The sequence below is a fragment of the Carassius carassius genome, chromosome 41, assembly GCF_963082965.1.
Source record: "Carassius carassius chromosome 41, fCarCar2.1, whole genome shotgun sequence".
In the NCBI taxonomy this organism is placed as follows: Eukaryota; Metazoa; Chordata; class Actinopteri; order Cypriniformes; family Cyprinidae; genus Carassius; species Carassius carassius.
Genome location: NC_081795.1, coordinates 26984070 through 27004962, shown reverse-complemented (window position 1 = coordinate 27004962; position 20893 = coordinate 26984070). Strand labels below are relative to the sequence as shown.

Here is a 20893-nt window from a genome sequence, read left to right as displayed (position 1 = left end):
TTTTTAATGCTCCTCAAAGTACAAACCCGATTCCAAAAAAGTTGGGACACTGTACAAATTGTGAATAAAAACAGAATGCAATATGATGTGGAAGTTTCAAATATCAACATATAATATTCAGAATACAACATAGATGACACATCAAATGTTTTAACTGAGAAAATGTATCATTGTTAGGGAAAAATAAGTTGATTTTAAATTTCATGGCATCAACACATCTCAAAAAAGTTGGGACAAGGCCATGTTTACCACTGTGTGGCACCCCCTCTTCTTTTTTTATAACCGTCTGCAAACGTCTGGGGACTGAGGAGACAAGCTGCTCAAGTTTAGGAATAGGAATGTTGTCCCATTCTTGTCTTAGGTCTTCTTTGTCGCATCTTCCTCTTTATGATGCACCAAATGTTTTCTATGGGTGAAAGATCTGGACTGCAGGCTGGTCATTTCAGTACCCGGATCCTTCTTCTACACAGCCATGATGTTGTAATTGATGCAGTATGTGGTCTGGCATTGTCATGATGGAAAATGCAAGGTCTTCCCTGAAAGAGACGACGTCTGGATGGGAGCATATGTTGTTCTAGAACTTGGATATATCTTTCAGCATTGATGGTGCTTTTCCAGATGTGTAAGCTGCCCATGCCACAATCACTCATGCAACCCCATACCATCAGAGATGCAGACTTCTGAACTGAGCACTGATAACAACTTGGGTTGTCCTTGTCCTCTTTAGTCCGGATGACATGGCGTTCCAGTTTTCCAAAAAGAACTTCAAATTTTGATTCGTCTGACCACAGAACAGTTTTTCACTTTGTCACAGCCCATTTTAAATGAGCCTTGGCCCAGAGAAAACGCCTGAGCTTCTAGATCATGTTTAGATATGGCTTCTTTTTTGACCTATAGAGATTTAGCCGGCAACGGTGAATGGCACGGTGGATTGTGTTCAATGTTTTCTGGAAGTATTCCTGAGCCCATGTTGTGATTTCCATTACAGTATCATTCCTGTATGTGATGCAGTGCCGTCTAAGGGCTGAAGATCACGGGCATCCAGTATGGTTTTCCTTCCTTGACCCTTAAACACAGAGATTGTTCCAGATTCTCTGAATCTTTGGATGATTATTATGCACTGTAGATGATGATTCAAACTCTTTTCAATTTTTCTCTGAGAAACTCCTTTCTGATATTGCTCCACTATGTTTCGCCGCAGCATTGGGGGAATTGGTGATCCTCTGCCCATCTTGACTTCTGAGAGACACTTCCACTCTGTGAGGCTCTTTTTATACCCAATTATGTTGCCAATTGACCTAATAAGTTGCAAATTGGTCCTCCAGCTCTTCCTTATATGTACATTTAACTTTTCCGGCCTCTTATTGTTACCTGTCCCAACTTCTTTTGGAATTTGTAGCTCTCATGAAATACAAAATGAGCCAATATTAAGCATGACATTTCAAAATGTCTCACTTTCCACATTTGATATGTTATCTATATTATATTATGAATAAAATATAAGTTTATGAGATTTGTAAATTATTCCATTCCTTTTTTATTCACAATTTGTACAGTGTCCCAACTTTTTGGAATCAGGTTTGTATGTAGAACTGACTCATCATGAACTCCGGACCAACCTGACCACACAAACACCACAAACTCCTGCATCTACGACATCAGCCTACAGAAGAGAAATGAGGGTGGGGCTTACGGGCGTGCTGCCATCTGATAGGGTGGTCATGCTGATGGACGTGCTCATCTTGTCTGAGGACAGAGAGGGAGGGGAGGGGCTTCTCTTCTCCAGGATATCCTGTGTCTGCAGGAAGTCTCGCCAGTCATGCTGGATGCTGACGGTTAACATGAGCAACACTGAGTTAGCATATGCTTTATTTGCTAACACTTCATTTCACAGAGTGTTTGTTACATGTAATTACTATAGCAGTAACAGTATAGTACACATAATTACATTTAGTCATTTAGCAGATGCTTTTATCCAAAGCGATTTACAAGTGAAGACAATAAAAGCAGTCAAAACCAACAAAAGGGCAATAATATATAAGTGCTGTGACAAGTCTCAGTTAGACTAACGCAGCACACATATAGCAAGTATTTTTTTTGTTTTGTTTTGTTTTATATAAAAAAAGAAAAAAAAGGAAAGTAGATAAAACAGAAAAATAGAAGAGGGAACACAACTGTTAGAGGGTCTTTAAAAATAATAATAATAAAATAAAGGAAGTCAGAAGAATAGAAAATGCTTGTATTCAAGGCTGTCTCTCTCTCTTTACAAAGAAAACACGTAGCCTAGTAAGACAAGAAAAAGAATAGAAAGTGCAAGTGTTAGAGGGTCAAAAACAAACCCTATAATTACTCTGTATTAGAAACACCTTAAAATAAAGTGCAACCCTTTCTTTCTTAACGCATAATTATAAACTTACATACTCAGTAATGTTAATTAACCACTTGTACTTACTATAGGGTTGGGATTGGGGTTAAATGCATGTAATTCATGCATGATTTACTCTTATTACTATAACAAGTACACAAGTGTAACAAGGATGCTGTAAAATGAAGTGTAATTGTGAGTTATTTGAGTACATAATCAAATACCTATAATCAAATATATTAGTAAAATACAGAAATTACCGATAATGCAATTGTTATAATTACTTACTCATAATAACTGATAACAAAGCAATACAGTACTGTAAGGAAATACCAATAATTGCTGATAAAGCAATAGCAGTAATAGAGCAGTGACACTGTAATTGTCGTAATCACCCGTGGCAATGGAATACCAGTATTTACAGATAATCATCTGTGGTGATGTGATATCTACAGTGTAAATAAATGGTGATCGTGATGACATACTCACATCAGTACTGTGGTCTCCAGCGGGTGTGTGTTCACTGTGATGTTATTCTCCACGTCTGTCTCCATCTGATGGCTGAAACAAACACATCCACACAACACATTGATATAGACTTTAAGATGGTAACGACTTCTTTCATATTTGACATTAATGTTGTTTACCTCACAGTCAAATGAACAGAACAAAGTGGTCCTGTCTGGAATACAGTTAAGGCTTAAGACACTTTAGGTTTTGTGCTCCAGGGTCACATATCTGTAACATTTGTGACATTTGAGTGTGTAGCCCCTCCTGCACACTAGAGGGAGCTCTCACATCAGTGCTGAGATGAAAATGATGCTCATTCATGATAGAGGCTCCATTTTCTTGCCAGCTTCTTATAGTGTCACATTTTTATCCATTGCATACTATCATTTATTTAGATCGGTCTGGATTGTGTTTGTGAATTTGAATTATTTTACTTTCACTTGATTTGGCTTTGTACTTTGCTTATTTTAAATTTAATACATATCCATCAAATGGATTTCAGCCCTGGAGTTAGTCAGATTTGGTCCCTCACACACAGTACTCACTTTTGCAGTTCGTATCCCTCGTCGTTCAAACACTTTATCCTCTGGGATGTCTGGAGCTCCTCCTGAGAAACACAGGCAAGAGAACAAGGGAATAAACAATAAAATCATTTCCGCATGCTGCATGATGATTTCTTTCTACACACTGATTTCATTTCTACTACACACAGTTTGCAGTCTTGAGTTTTATAACCAATCACACACACTTCTATGGACATTATGAATGTGGACATCATTTCTGACCCTACCTATGTTGCTCAGGAACAACTCAAGAACATCCAAAACTACACCTTTTTTTCTAAAACACAGTACTTCCCGTTTTAAGAGACAGAACTCACAGAAGGATGTTAACATAAACAATACCCAACCCATTCTGACTCCAAAGGCGTCAAAAACCGAAGCATGGCCAAGCGCCCCTAGCGTCACTTTTATGATGCCAAATGTGCCTCTCCGAGTCAAAATATCGATGCACTACGACCTTCATTGCTTTCAGTGGGAAACTTTTGGCGTCAGAATTTCGACGCGAGGACATGAGATGTTTATCGCTATGAAATCACGTTCAAGAAGTCTTATTCAGCACACATCGCGATACTGGCTGTCAGTTCCACAGTTTGGGTGAATAGTCGTAAATACTCTCTTTTAATGCCTTTTATAAAATGTATTCTGTCTTCTTTATTAATCAGATTAGCGCCATATGTTTAATTGCTGTATTATATCAGTCATCCGCGGCTGTCTTTGAGTTTCATTGTGTTTAAATAAATGAACACAGCTGCTAATTAGTGTGATTAAACTCGGACAACTGTTGTTGTCGGTCACGTGACGTGCCATTGACCTTCGATCCGTTTTATATTAATTTCAGGATCAATGATGTAAGTTGTATTTATAGTAAAATCATGGTAATCACAACACTTACAATAGTAATAAATGAAATGTGAAGTTAAAACACAGAAAATGGGACATTAGTAACTGTAACTGTAGTTTTACTATGGTATATTAATAATCAATACAATAATCACCAAACCAGCTATGTTTGTATATGTCAGCTATGTCACTAATTAGCAGCTGTGTTCATTTATTTAAACACAATGAAACTCAAAGACAGCCGCGGATGACTGATATAATACAGCAATTAAACATATGGCGCTAATCTGATTAATAAAGAAGACAGAATACATTTTATAAAAGGCATTAAAAGAGAGTATTTACGACTATTCACCCAAACAGTGGAACTGATAGCAAGTATCGCGATGTGTGCTGAATAAGACTTCTTGAACGTGATTTCATAGCGATAAACATCTCATGTCCTGGCGTCGAAATTCTGACGCTAAAAGTTTCCCACTGAAAGCAATGAAGGTCGTAGTGCGTTGATATTTCGACGCCAAGAGGCACATTTGGCGACATAAAAGTGACGCTAGGGGCGCTTGACCATGCTTCGGTTTTTGACGCCATTGGAGTGAGAAAGGGTTGCAATACCAGACAATCAGGGGAAACTGAGGTCTTAAATAGACAGAGGAGTGTAATCAAAGTACAGCAGAACAGGTGTGGAAACTAATTAACAACCAAGGAAACTAACAAAAGGAAGGCAGGAAAACCAAACCAGACTCCACGTGACAGCTCAAATGAACTGCATTCTGCATTGTTTTTCCACCTGAAGTAATGAAGGATTGAAGGGATCAGTTAAGAGCACAAACATGCAAACACTGAACAATATTTGTGTGACACACAAAGATCTCCAGCTCGCCACAATCTGTCATACTTTATTGAGCCTAGAGCATTGTTCAGACCTGATCGCCTCAGTGTGCTCTAGACTTCATCTCATGTTCACGACGTGCTATCTGGTAAATTACTGCTGTATACAAATATCTATTTTACATTAAATTCTGTTTACTGCCTGACAGTAATAGCACACCATTAATTGCACCAGGCAAATGGTGCTGAGTCCTGTAAATAATGCTCAATCTATAATGAGCCTAATATATATAATATACATTTTGAGGAACTGAGCTGGATTCATGGTTTGGTCAGAGTGAGATTCACATGCCATAGTGAGTGTGAAGTGTGTGATAATGAGCCGGAGTGTTTGCAGATGTATGGTCACTCCTCACTCTCACATACAGCCAGGAAACAGGAAATAAAACACAATGCTTTGCATAATTTAGTGTGCAAGTGGACAGAAAATCTATATTAATTTTGGGTTTTGCAACTCAAGCAGATTGCATTGATTAGAGAGGAAACTACACAAACAATGTGTGTGTGTGTGTGTGTGTGTGTGTGTGTGTGTGTGTGTGTGTGTGTGTGTGTGTGTGTGTGTGTGTGTGTGTGTGTGTGTGTGTGTGTGTGTGTGTGTGTGTGTGTTTTGTGTGTGTGTGCGTAGAGCTCACTGTAGGTGTGATGGTGACCCTTTATAAAGCAGCACAGACTCTGAAGGTAAGAGAGATGGAGGAAGACAGGTGTGTGTGTTTGAAGAGAAAGAGATCCTCTGGCAGTATGATATTAAACTGGACACCAGCCAGCGACACATATGGAGAAAGAGAGAGAGAGGGTCAAAAAAATGAAGAACACCAGCAGTACAAACTAGATTTTACCTTCGGATTTACATGTTCTGAAGAGATTACAAGTGCAATAGAAATAAAGCATTAAAATGATTTACACATTTAACACAGCTTCCCTGTCTAGACATGTCCTTTATCTTTATTATTCACAAACAACACAACACAGATGATGAGCTCACATATTTAGACGTGTTCACCGTCCACTTACATCAAATGCAAAACGTATTGGAAAGTTATTCGGCACTGTGATGAACATCGCAATATCACAATCTCACAAAGTCAATGAATCTCTCTAACCTACACAATGAATCTGTTACTAACATTGTGTCTAAACTTTGTTCAGCACTGAAAAAACTAAGCATACACCACATATTTTAATATGATTATGACTATGTACTTAAGTGCAATATTTTGATAAAAGTATTGCATTTACATGAAGTGAAGTTTAATCAAAATATTGCCAAAATCCAATTTTAATCTCATTATTGATTATAAATGCACTAATTGACGCAGTGTCTGATGAACATGATGCAGGACGACTGACTACGTGATGTAGTCTACACAGCAAAAAAATCTGAGTGAAATTAACTCTGCTGGGAGTACATGTGAGACCACACTCAAGAGTGTGAAAGTGTTAAAATAGGAGTGTTAAATTAACACTGAAGCTGAGTTAAAGTTAATGAGATAATTAAGTGATTAATTGAGGGATGATTGACCATTATTGACGAGACCTGATGTTAACATGCAGAATCAACAAAGATGAAAATCACTATTTTAATGTCACCATTATAGTGGTCAGTGTTTGCTTTAGTTGGGCTCTTGAGCCTTACATTTTTAAAGTCAGATCTGGTTTGGCTGTTACAACTGAATTGTAACAAACAGACAAGAAAAAAAATCAAAACATGTGCATTTGACCTGAATCACCAAACTCAATTAAAGCCTAAACAGATTTGATTGACCTCATTGATTATAACAACCCTGTTATTGTACGGTACCCACTAATTAAAATGATATCTCGAAAGATGTTCTGATCATAAGAAAAGCTTGCTTTAGGCACACACATACATCAAAAATTAGTGTAGGAATCTCAACAACGGTGACAAACAGCATATTCAGAAAAATAGAACAACTCTAAACATAAAAAACAAAAATAGAATAGAAAGAATAAAGGAAATTACTGAAACAATTCAGCTAATAATTTATTCATCCTGCAATGCATCATGGGAGCCATGGATGAATTTTGATAGGTGGCACCCAGAATGCACTGCAACATGCTTTTTGGATTTTCACCATTGTTGAGATTGACAGGTTGATTCTTGATGTTTGCATGTATAACTGAAAGACTCTTTTGAAAGATTTTTGAACAAACAACTTTTAAGAAATTCCTCAGATTGTATTTAAAATGCTGGAAATACTTTGTTGAACAATCATAGGGCTGCAATAATCAACAATGTAACTTTAACTCAGTAATTCAAGAATAACAATAGTCTTTGCTTGTCCATCAGTTTTAAAACTCCGTTATAACAGCCAATTAAAATCTGACTTTAACACTTTAGGGGTCAAGAGCCCAACTAAAGCAAATATTGACCACTATAATGGTGATACAATTAAAATAGTGATTTTCATCTTTGTTGATTCTGCATGTTAACATCAGGTCTCGTCAATAATGGTCAATCATCACTCAATTAATCACTTAATTATCTCATTAACTTTAACTCTGCTTCAGTGTTAATTTAACACTCCTATTTTAACACTTTCACACTCTTCACACTCACTCTTTCACTCAGATTTTTTTGCTGTGTATTAGAATGCAGTTATATGAGCCTAAAATTAAATTTTATATTTACTGTATATCACACGATATCACACCAACAAGAGTGCTGTTTTCCCCCAATATCTGCACCACTGCAAATGTGAGGTTGATTTTAACACTAAGGCAATATTTTCTTACATTTTAGAAACAATACTGTACATTTTCTCTGTTTTTGCTCTATTTTGCAAACAAAAACAGTTCAGTCAGAACCGTCTCTGTCTTTTTTTAATATTTCAATATATTTTTTTAGTGCTGAATTTTTTTGATGCATATTTATACCCCATTAATCTTATATTATTACTTATATAATTGTAGCTCATGCAGTATCTGAACAGTCTGTGTAAATACGCCTAAATGGCACTTCAGATGCAGCTTCTGAAAACAATGTCATGCCACATTGTAGCCTTAAAATATGTGCTAAAAATTACATGTTGCAACAAAGTATTTATAATATTTAATTTTGTTATGTTTATTCACTGCATTTGTCATTTAACACAACAATGATTTTATATTATCTTTTGGGGGTCATTTCTTAGCCCATATTGATTTGTGAATTATTTATTTATTAATTACATTAATCTGCACATAATGTAATAAAATAGATAAAAAGAATGTACAGTAAAATCATGTTTACCATCTGAGTGATCTAGAATTTGATGAAATCTTGTTTTCCTTCACAGTATTTAATAGAAACCTTCTGTAAGAAACAGAATAAAATCAGATTATTAATGGTAAGCTTTGTGTTTGTTCATGTGTTTCATGCAGCTCTCGGCACATAAACATGAGCAGCTGGCTTAAATCATTTAATAAATGCTGTTAACAACAGCCAAGAGCAGCACTAAAACAAACATGAGGACGAACACCCAATCATCCCTAACCAGCCAACATTCCCTACTGACAGAGACTCACGTTATACTTAATCTGCTCTGATTGTTAGGCCTCTGATCAGAACAGATTTAAAGTGACTTCACTTTACAGCAAATACTGAGCTAATGAATGTTCACTAACCTGCAGTGACACTGCTATTGATTAATATTCACTAGACAAGCATCGCAGCTCACAGAATTTTGTTATTTGAACATTCTCCAAATATTCAGTGTTGGTTCTGGGAACATAACAAATGTGCAGTTTTCTTGATGTTAGAGGAAAGTTTTTAAAAGTTATGATGTTCCTCAAACATTCTTTCAATCTTATTTTGATTTGAAATCCAACATTCTATGAACATTGATTTGTAACATTCCACAGTACATAAAAATATCCAATTTCCTTAATGTTAGTAGAATTTTATTTAAAGGTTAGTATGATGTTCCTTAAACATTCTTTCAATAATGTACAAGCACTGAAAGAAAGAGAAATGAGAACACAAACTACAATCTTCTTCAGCCACAGCTTTAGATGATCCAAAGATAAAAGACATCAAATCTCTTAAGATCTGATTAAACAACTCCACAAACAGCATCACCAGCTTCACTTACAGTATTACTAACCAGATTGACATTATTTCTGTCACACTTCTACAGATGTTCTTAGTGAGAATTAACAGAGGTTTATATGTTGATGACTTACTGAAAATGTTTTGTTTGAGGTTACCAGCATGGAGATCAATGTTTGCTTTAGTTGGGCTCTTGACCCATGACTTTTGTACAGTTGCTTCTTTTGCAGCAGTTGCGGGTGTTTTCAGACGTGTCTGTTTTAGTGACAGACAAATTATTGCATTAAAGGGGTTTAAATAACTCAACCAGTGTGAAAATAACTAACTTGTAACACTATTGTTGCACTTCAGATGTTGAATGTATATAAATATAATAAATACAGTCATTGTTAACTTTTAGTTTAAAACATGTTTTCTGTCATTAATACAATTACAGATATTAGCATTAGACATATGAAACACGACAATGGTGACATACTTCATGACAGCACGTAAAATACATTCATGGCTCCCTGCTTGCACCATTGTTGAGGTTTGTATAATGAGCGCTGATGTCTAATTGTGATGTATTAAACTTTTACATAGTTTTTTACTGATATTATTAAAGTGTGTAAGAATTGGTAACACTTTCTATGAAGCCTGTATTTATAATATAAGTGTATTCTTAAGGCCTTATAATGAATGCATAATGCACTATAAAAAACCTTATAATATGTTATATCAACTCATGAATTATCATAAAAACAATTATAATACATCATAATACTTACGTATATGTGGTTATAAGTTTAAGAGTATGATTACTTATAATAATGAGATTAATACAGTTAGTGTATTAATCTCACATCAATTAATTGACATTAGCTCCACTGGAAAGACTCAAATAACACTCAACATATAACCACTCACAAGCTGTAGTAAGATACTGTGCAGATCTTAAATAAACAATGTCAAGATATGATACAGTCCATTATACTGTAAATGAAGTACATTTAATATGGTGTTCATTGTGTGTTATAAATAATCATACTCTTAAACTTATAACCACATATATGTAAGTATTATGATGTATTATAATTGTTGTTATGATTATTCATGAGTTGATTTAACATATTATAAGGCTTTTTATAATGCATTATGCATTCATTATAATGCCTCAAGAATACCCTTTTAATGTATTATAAATACGGGCTTCATAGAAAGTGTTACCCAATTGTCTAAACTACTTTAAAGCAGTCATTTGCTTGTTATTAATAGAAAAATGTTGATCTGCTTTATTAATGCATAAATGTTTTCTGAAAACACCTGCAATTAATGGAAAAAAGAGACAAAAAAAATGCAACTCAGTACAAGTCAAGTGTCAAGAGCCCAACTAAAATAATGATGTCCATGATGGTGACTTTAAATGAAAAATTAAAGTGCTTGTTCCCAGCAGGTGTTTGAATGATTGAAAGAATGTTTGAGGAATCATACTAGCCTTTCAATAACATTCTACTAACATTAAGGAAACTGGATATTTTATTGTTCTTAAATTGTTACAAATCAATGTTCTTAGAATGTTAGAATGTTCTCAAAATTAAGTTGACAGAACCTTGGAGTAACATCATACCTTTTAAAAAATTTCCTCCAACATCGAGAAAACTGAAAAAAAATTTGTTTACAGAACCAACACTGAATATTTGCAGAATGTTCTTGTAACCCAATTCTGTTAGCTAGGTTGATAGAATTCATAAACGTATAAATCCGAGATTCTCTGTCATTTGACATTACAGTCCTACTTTTGATATATTCATCCTAATCTTGTCAAATTCCATGGAAATTCCACATTATAGAGTAAATTCCATTTTTATAACAGGATTCCAGAATTCCATCTGTGTTTTTCACTGAAATCATATGGCCCTAATACACGCAGAAGACAAAATTATCTGTTTATGTTTGATGATTTTATACATGAAACGCATGAAATTTGATATAAGTCAGCTGTGTGAGGGTGTGAGCCGTTCACTCATTTAAGCATTTAGCAGACACACAGCAGAGATCCAGCATTCTGTCAATATTAGCCACAAAACCCGCTGTGACCACAGACAGACACACTAACGGTCCAGTAACTCTGAGACAACATCACAGTGAAGCAGCGAAGCCACAAACCATTAAAACAAAGAGTCAGACTTTAACAGCTGTCCTGAGAGATCTAAGCCATGTCATGAGGCCAACACTTTTTATGTAATCATTTATTAGTCAGAACTGCTAAACAGAGACGGTGCAGTAATGAAGAGGCAGAACAGGTATTCTTGCCATTATCAAAATAAAGGTACTGCTTACTATATATCATCCAAACAGAAAAAATTATTGACCAAAAACTCCAAATATCAGATGATATATCTGTCTTGTCAATATATCAGTCGAACGCTACACCATGACCACTCACTGACAGCAGGAGCATCTAGGTGGAGACAGCGAAATGATGAGTAGTGTGTACTTATTCTCTCTCTCTCTCTCTCTCTTTCTTTGTGTGTCTGTGTGTGATAAGCCCCTTACACACTGCAATTCCGGAAAATACACGGGTAATGTGTCTCGGCAATTGTTCCTGGGTTGCTAGATTTTGCACTCTCACACTGCCAGTGATTGCCCGGAATATGTGAATGCGTTCACAAACAACCCATAAAGGTCCCATAAAGACATGTGACATCAGGTTGTGACATGTAATATACAAGTTGAAAACACTACGCACGTTAACTTTCATTTAAGCTGGCGAATGATCTCAGCTTCAGCGCGGAAAGTGGGGAAATAACTGATCTCTGCATCATTACAGTTTGCACATATTTGTTTTCGTCGCGAACATTGATCTGCCTTCAAAACACTCTCTAAAAGTGTTAATGCGCGCCATCACTACGACACACCCTTTACGGCATTAGATCTGGCTTTTGTTCACACAGACTCGTTCCGGGACTGAATCCGGCAATGTAAATAGATCCCTGACCCGGGATAAATCCCAGAATCAATCCCTGAACGTGTTTGCTTTTACACAGAAGGCAACCCGGCAATGTTCCGGCAATTTTCTGAGTCCGACGTGCAGTGTGAAAGGGGCTATAGAGAGACATGCTGTTCAACCTTTCTCTGTGCATAACCTCTCACATCAGTTTTCAGTGAATAAAGCTCTAACAGCATTTACATATATTATTGGAAAACAAGGAAATAAGTGCTGAAGAATGTGCTGAAAAATGTTTTGTGTTGTGTTGTGTTGTCTTGATTTGTGTGTTGTAGCATGCTCCAGGCATATGATGCAGATATAATGTCTCTTTAGAGCCCCATTAAATATATTAACAGCGCTGCAGCAGGGATGGCGCTTTATTGAACCACTGACTGATCACAGTCACAATCATCACCTTCAGATGATTTGATTGATTCGTGTCGATACATGAACTCAATGTTTCACCACAGTTATTGTAAAAAATAAAGTGTATGTACTTGTACTGTAATGCACACAGACTGAAGTAGTCTAAATCTTTGGTTCTTTTAAGTGTGATGATTGTGGCTCACATTTAACAAATGTTTGGAAATGTAAACTGATATTTCCCACTGACACACTACAACAAAAGATATAAATAACTGGCTTAAAACCATTTTTTGGGGTGAAAATACTAACTTGCCTAAGACTTTTGCACAGTACTGTACTTTACAAACGACATTGTTGCTACTTTATAAAGAATGAGCATACAGTAATTCACAGAACTGATTAAAGACAGTGACAGACAGCACTCATCTTAACTAAATATCAGAGTGATTGACAGAGATAGAGTAGAAACATTATGTGTGGTTTTGTATTAAATAATGACCCAGATCATGAAATTCCCTTAGAGTAAGGGAAGCACAACTTGGGAAATGAGAGCATCCAAGGAGTGTGTGACAGCTATGGATTTATTTTAAATATTTTAAATGTTCTTTAATGTTATCCATATGTTATCCATAGGTTTTTGTGGCTTTTTTGTTTTGTTTTTTTGTATCGGTTATGGCACCCAAACCTTATCACGCTACAATCAAGCTCGCTCCCCAAGGTTCACAAAACTCTGGACTTTTGGTAGTACTTCGGATAACAAAGTTCACTAAAGGAGGCAGAGCTTTTTTCTCATTTGGCTCCTAAACTCTGGAATAGTCCCCCTGTTGTTCAGAATTTCAGACAAACTCTCTGTTTAAATCTAGATTAAAGACACATCTCTTTAGCCAGTTATTCACATAATGTATCTCATAACCTTGTACTTAATTTATAGCTGATCAAATGGGCATTATTATTCTTTGCTTGGTTTGAACAGCAGCTACACTAATTTGCTCAAATTTTGACTTTTATTTGCTTCTTTAGTCAAGTTAAGTCTGCTTTATTGTCAATTGTGGGGGGGGGGGGGGTGTTGACTGAGGTTCAGAGTTCAGTGGTGCATGGGCAAAAAGAGGGGAAGGGGGGCAAGTTCAGGAGGGAGTTCTTCTGGTTCCCAACAGTCAGCAGAAGTGAGAAAAAAGTGTTTATTACGTTTGAAATCTGGATTCACTACAGGGGGCCTTTATTCACCCCACCGGAGCCGTGTGAGGGACGTTTTATTACAGATGTGTGCACTTTATTTCACGTCTTCTGAACAGTTGACAACAAACACCAGATTACCCCCATTGAAAGACTTGGAAGAGCAAGGACAACTTTTAATATAACTTTGACTGGATTATTTTGAAAGAGGAAAGTCACAAAACACCTAAGATGCTTTGAAAATGATTTTAGTATGGACAAATTTTAATTCTCAGGTGAACTAACCCTTTAAGTATATTTTTTTCCAAGTGTATTATTTCTGTAATAAGTACTCTTTTTAAAAGTATTGTAAAGTGTATTTATTTTAACCAGGGTTCTCCAGGCTGTCTGAACCAGAGGTGTGACAGCACAGCAGGACATGAGAACGTCAGACCGCTGTAACGACTGTGGAGATTCTGGCAGAGGTCCTAGCAGAGAGCCAGTGAGGATTCAGGTCAGGGAGAGACACACAAGATGTGATCTTTGTCCCGACACCTATGAGAAGTCTTGAGTTCTGCATTTATCCGTCTCACAGAGGACTTTCACACAGTCACAGGGATGGTCAGAGGCAGATCCCGGCCAGTCTGAGCTCTAAAACGTGTAGCTCTCATTAAATTCGATCAGACACAGAGAGAAAGCTCAAATAAAGCCTTTGAGATGCTTTTCACATCCACACAGGTTGTTTTCCACTCGAGCCCTTTCTGCCATCTTCAGCATTATACAAAACAATGCAAAGGTCAACAGATGATGCACTTTAAAGAGGTTCAGATCTGATCCCTGCAAGCCATGTCAATGATGTATGTGTGTGTGCGTATTAGTGTTGTCAAAAGACCCGGTACTTCAGTACCAAGTCGGTACTAAATAAATGAAAATGTGACGGTACCAGGTTTTTTTAAGTACCGGTGGTACCGAGGTCCCGTTCAAACCCGGTTCTTGATGCATACAGCGATATGATTACCGCGAAGCAGAAGACGCGGATGGAATCTCAAAATCCAGTCATGAAAATGAAACTTACATTTTAATATGGACAGTCAAAGAATTTGTCAAAGTAAGCATAAATTAATCAAATCAAATCTCCATATGGACCAGTATTTTTAAATGTTAAGCCGCAAAAGTTGGTTGAAATCTGAATCCTGCATGTTCTGCGTGTCTCTGTGTGAATGAATGAATGGCAGAGGTGTGCAGGTTTGTTTACTACATAGCAACCCTCTACATTGCAAGTACAGCACTCGCATATGCTACTAAATCTTCCTTCTGGCGACTAAATGATTCCTAATATTAGCCAATGGCTAATAAATTCTCAGATTTTACTCGCCATTGTGTGAGTTGGAGGCTAAGTATAAGTTTAGCTCAGATATATGTTCACTCGCCGAACACTCTCTGACTGAGCGCTTTAAAGTTTCACTCTCAGTCAGGCGATCTGTGTGATTCAGTTCAACTCAATGGATGCACAGCGCACCTGTGTTTAATGTACCTTTAGTGTGAAGGCGCACAGATCGCTGTCTCTTTCTCTCACACACACAGAGAGACCGAGAGAGAGATTTGACGCACTACATTTAAACTATTCTTGGTTGTATTTTCCTGTCAAAATAGTGGCATATCTATGGAAATCTTCAGCTTTTAGCTGGGTTTTCCGGTAACGTTAGTGTGTGGAGTTAATGCGCAAATGGCAATCTCATTGGCTGGCACTCACCTATTATCGTTCATTTGGTTTCAGCAAATCAGATCGAGCGAATGCACAAAACCTGATTAATATTCATGAATCCAGCAGCTAATTAATCCTTAGTAATCTTTAGTGTGTTTGTATAGTTCTTCTTATTAGAATTCGTATCAATATTATCTTATCAGTTTTCTTGTTAGTTTTTCTCACCTCCTTTTTTTTTTTTACAGAATCACTGAATGACAAAAAAAAAGCACCACCACCACCATTCCAGTTAAAATGTTCAGTTAAATTGACTAATATGCATTTAAACATGGTTATCAAGTTTACTTCTAATTAATCAAGTTCTAATTATATATCAGTCTGGCGAGTAAACTAAAATAGTTAATGGCCAATGGCGATTCAATTGAAGAGGTGTCTGAAGAGGGTTGCATAGACTGAATGTGATACTGCTACTACTGTTGAAAAAATTACTAAAACTTTTTAAAGAAATAAATCACACAATATTTCTTCCATGTTTTAATTTTCAATAACAAATCCTTTATTTACCAAAAAATATAATGTGGTCAAATTTCATTAATTAAAAGACAAATAAAATTTGGGTGAAACTTGTTTACTGTTTTTCATAATTGTATTACTTGTAAAAAAAACTTTAATCACAATTTTAAATAAGTATATAGAATGGCATTGGTTTTATTTTTAGTGATAAAAAGTGTTTATTTTTTATTTTTTATTAGCATATTGTGTTTTGCTTTGGTACCGAAATTGGTCTCACATGTCAAATCTGCTTTTTTGTTTTTTCTCCATCTAATCACCTTCTCTGACAGTTATAGACAGTGAATATGAATATAGATTGGGTGAGCTTGTTTATTCCAATAGAGAGTGATCTCAGTGTTTCTGTAATGTGCGATATGCAGATCTGCCTGATGTTTCTGACAGTGCTGGACTGTTCGCAATATTACGGTGAAGGTTATCTCGTCTACACTCACAAAACACTGAGCCTGCGTTAGATCACCCTTTAATTCCTTTCTTTTCCCAAATGCCTTCATTTATTTTATGCAAAAATGAGGGACTCCCAGTTATTTACAGGTTACCACTGCACATTCAAGATGTCTTTCTTAATGTCAAACTACAAGCATAATTAGAATTGACAAAAAGCATTGATTTGCCAGTGCAGTGATATTTCTAACAGTCTTGTACCACAGCGAACACATCTGAACACAGACCAACCTCTAGATGTTTCACTAACCTGAGCAGGGGTGTAGAAATGCTGAAAAACTATGGCAGCATGAATACTGAGTGAAACTTTCACTCAATTAAAAGTTGCATTAAAAGCAGAAGTAACAGCAAAACAAGGGAAAGGAGATTCAATGAGTTGCATGTGTTTCATCAGAAAAACGCTGTTACACAAGTATTATTCACATTCATTTGTATATCACAATAAGCAACTTTTCAAAAGCCCTGATTTTCCCCACTGAATCTAGATCATTTCCAGCATTGTGTTTTAATTGTGTTAGTCTAAAGCAGGGGTAGGCAACGTCGGTCCTGGAGTGCCGCTGTCCGGCAGAGTTTAGCTTCAACCCTGAAAAAAGCCTCACTTGTCTGTAGCCTTAGTAATCCTGAAGACCATGATTAGCTTGTTCAGGTGTGTTTGATTAGGGTTAGAGCTAAAATCTACAGGACAGCGGCACTCCAGGACCAACATTGCCTATCCCTGGTCTAGAAGTTAAGTTGCAAGGTTACATGGATTCAGATATGTTTTCAAATAGTCCATGCAAAACTGTATCTGAACTTGACAGCCAGCGATCAGCACATGCTACACTTTATGGAAAAGAACAGCCTTGACATTTTGTCCTTTAGATGTCCTTTAAGCTTAAACATTATCTGCACACTGCTTGGACTGTGATGGGTGGTTGACGCCACAGTGGTTCAGACAAACATACTTTCACCATAACTGTGCGATGAAATTACAAAGATTTAGAAGACACTTCTGTAAGTAGTCATCAGACACTTGTGTCCATTAACAGATTTACTGGAACACTATTTATTTCCTTCCTTCACTTCTCCTGCATTCATGCTCTCCACCACTTCTCTCTCCCCTCACCCATCTCTTGGATTTAATGGCTTTTCATATGCACTCACATCAAAAATCCATAAGAGGTGCAATAAAGTCGTTGTTATCTAGCTTAAAGTAATGAGTAATACTTAACACCAAAGTTGGGTACCGAAACCCGGTGCTAATATTGCACCGGTACCTATGGAACCGGTTTGCACCGAACCGAATAAGAACACAGATTTCGGTGCCTCATTTCAGTGCCTCTTAAATGCCTGAGCGATCGCTTGAAATATTTCTCCTGGTTCTCTGAAATGTACACAAGAAGCACGGGTGTCGCTAGGCTTTTTTTACTGGGGCTATAGCATTTAGCTCCATATACTGTTCACAAATTTGCGATCGCCTCAGAGTCAATCCTCTTAAATTTCATACATAAATGGCGTCAGACCGGTCTCCTCCCCGTCTTTCAGCGTGCTCTTCAATCCGCAGACCGCGGCGGAGCAGCGCGAGCTCAAACAGAGACAGAGGACACAAGGTGTTTGTTTATCGATAGATTGTTAGAATATCTGCATCTGTGCAGTTCTTTGTCATAAATACAGTTTACAAAAGGTCACGAGGGAGCAGTCAGTTTCTCATCTACTGTAAAGTTTTCACTCCGTTTACCGCTCACCACACCGCAGCTGTTTCCTCCAGGGACAATCTAGCCCTTAACAAATATGAACGAACACATATTTTAATTACATTTTGTGATGAGTGGGGCGAGTGAGGCCGGTGGAGTGACTGAGAAATGAGTGACACCTGCTCAACCCACCGGTCTCGAGTCCCACGGAGGAGATGGAGGGATATAAAACAGGAGCGACGACAGTGAAGGACGAGAGAGAACCAGGCCTGGGTTTTAGTTTGTGTTTTGGTTTTGATTTGTGCGCGTCAGTCGTCCGTGAGGGGCTGACGTGCTGGTTTGTCTTTATTTTGATTATTAAAACCTTATTTGATTGTCCGCCGGTTCCCGCCTTCTTCTTCACGATGATTATGAAGGTTTAAATCATTACACACTTGTTTAAATATACTTAATTTCATCATACGTACTTTATACATACACTACTGTGCAAAAGTCTTAGTCTTAAGCAGTCTGTTTTCAGAGCATTCAACACTCACTAGATTATTATTAAAATTAATGGCAAAATGAATGTTTGAAAATGTAAACTGATATTTCCTACTGACATACTTAAGCAAAAAATCTAAAATAACTGGCTTAAAACTAGAGTTGTTCCGATTCCGATACTAGTATCGGAAATATCTCCGATACAACAACAAATTCTGGCATCGGCATCGGCGAGTACATGAACCCATATACCGATCCGATACCATTTTCAAGACCTAGTTATGAACGCTAGCTTTGCCTAACCGCTGCACGGTTCTTCTTCGCTGCTCAGAATGCATTGCAAACACAGGACGATGTGCTGTAATGCCACAAGCAACCCCTGTTTAGAGCAGCGAAGAAGAAATGAAAACGCGTTAGCAGCACTGATCTATGTATGACTGGATCGCTCATCGCGTTCTAAACTGCCAACAGACAGTGAAGCCGCTTCTATATTACAGATCAGTGGTTAGCAGTATGTCCGCTGTTTAGCAGTATTTCAGACTGGACCAACCAGACAGTAAAACGGCGACTAGGGATGCCACAAGTACTGGCACTTCACTACCAAGACGGTGCTGAAAATTTTAAAATGTGATGATACCAGCGTCTCTGTAGAACCGGTAGTAAGTTTGAGTATATTCGTTACCCGCATCTGCGTTCAGTCGCTTCCGTGTTAGTCTAAGCGCAGGGCTCCAGACTGTAGCCGAATATATATACTAGTGTCTGTGAATATTAAACTGCAAAATACTATTTAAATATTACTCCTGCAAAGTCTAAATCTCTGTGGGAGACGGGCGCAGATGCACGGGAGCTCGCTGTTTTGTAGTCTATGTTGTGTGTCACTATATGAGGACATGAACGCATAAACCGTCACTTCATGAGAATTTAACGTTTCATTTGAGAAAACTGTCATATCATAAACACAGACACTCAAAGATCTTCATGGCGAGTAAATTGACAATATATTAAGCTACTGTTGTAGCCTACAGTAGATTTAGCTACGTCTCTATGTAGTAATAATATGTCTTTATTAATAATAATAATTATGCCTAGACGGTTGCTTGTTTTTTACTTGTTTTGTTGTAAAGAGATTATCTGATTAATATAGAATTTTTTATATTCCTAGACTTATTTGTTGCAGTTTTTTATACACTAATATTGTAAAACTAAAATACTAAAATACCTTTTTTAGTTTGCGGTGTTAGATTTTTGGCTGCATTTGAAGTTCTTTTTCGCTTAAAATTAAATAATATTACTGTCAAATTCATGTCAGATAATAAAAATACTGTAATAAATACAGTAGTTAACCATGTATTTGTTCATGTTTTATCAAGGGATAAGTCTGGAGCACACCATAAAATAATTCTAGAAATTTACACAGGGCTAGTAGTATATACAGCTGTATATACAGATACACACCCAGGTATCGGATCAGTACTCGGTATCGGCCGATACCCTGAGCCCAGGTATCGGAATCGGTATCGGGAAGAGAAAAAGGGTATCGGAACATCTCTACTTAAAACCCTTTTTTGGGGTGAAAATACTAATGTGCCTAAGACTGTAGTTTACAAACGAAATTGTTGCTACTTTATAAAGAATGACCCTCCAGTCATTCACAGAACTGATTAAAGACAGCACTGTAAAAAAAAAAAAAAAAAAAAAAAAAAGTTGCGTCAACGTAAAAAAAAATAAGGCAACTTATCGCAAGCGCTTTTTTGAGTAAACTTAACAAACGGGGACTAAAGTCCACCCAACTTAAAATAACTTAATATCACAAGTTGTCACAACATAAATAGTCATGTTAACCTAAAAAATATCAGAAGAAAATACAGGCACACACACAGCAGTGTTCACCAATTATGCTGCGGCAAAAAACAAGTCCGTCAAGCGGACAAGAAAAAAAACTTTATTGTAGTCTACTACTACTGTATGTTTGAGATGTCATATTCTCACGAAGGTTGACAAGCTGAAATGTGCTGTTATTATCTTTGTTTTTTTACAAAACATTGCTAATAATATTACATCCATGTGGAGAGACATTTCCCCACAATGAAGAGAATACCAGGACAACACACACACACGCGCTCGCATACACAGACAGACACACACGATTTTATCTTTAATATGAATTAGTTTGTCTGAATTTCTCATAGTTTTTACTTGTATACTTTTAAGTTGCTTTTATTAATTTTTTATTTATTTTTTTTCAATCCCAAACCATTATTTTATTTTTATTATTAAGATTTCTACACAAGCGTTAACTAATCTGTGCAAAAAAT

General features: G+C 36.8%; 1 protein-coding gene across 1 annotated transcript in view; it reads right to left on the bottom strand.

The window, feature by feature from the left end:
- Positions 1-20893, bottom strand: part of LOC132123125 (schwannomin-interacting protein 1-like) — a 273684-nt gene that overhangs the window by 202203 nt on the left and 50588 nt on the right. The window contains exons 4-6 of the mRNA XM_059533664.1: positions 3421-3482; positions 2855-2926; positions 1694-1829 (exon numbers count right to left, since the gene is read on the bottom strand). Coding sequence (XP_059389647.1) covers positions 1694-1829; positions 2855-2926; positions 3421-3482 — 270 coding nt within the window. The remainder of the gene's footprint in view (positions 1-1693; positions 1830-2854; positions 2927-3420; positions 3483-20893) is intronic.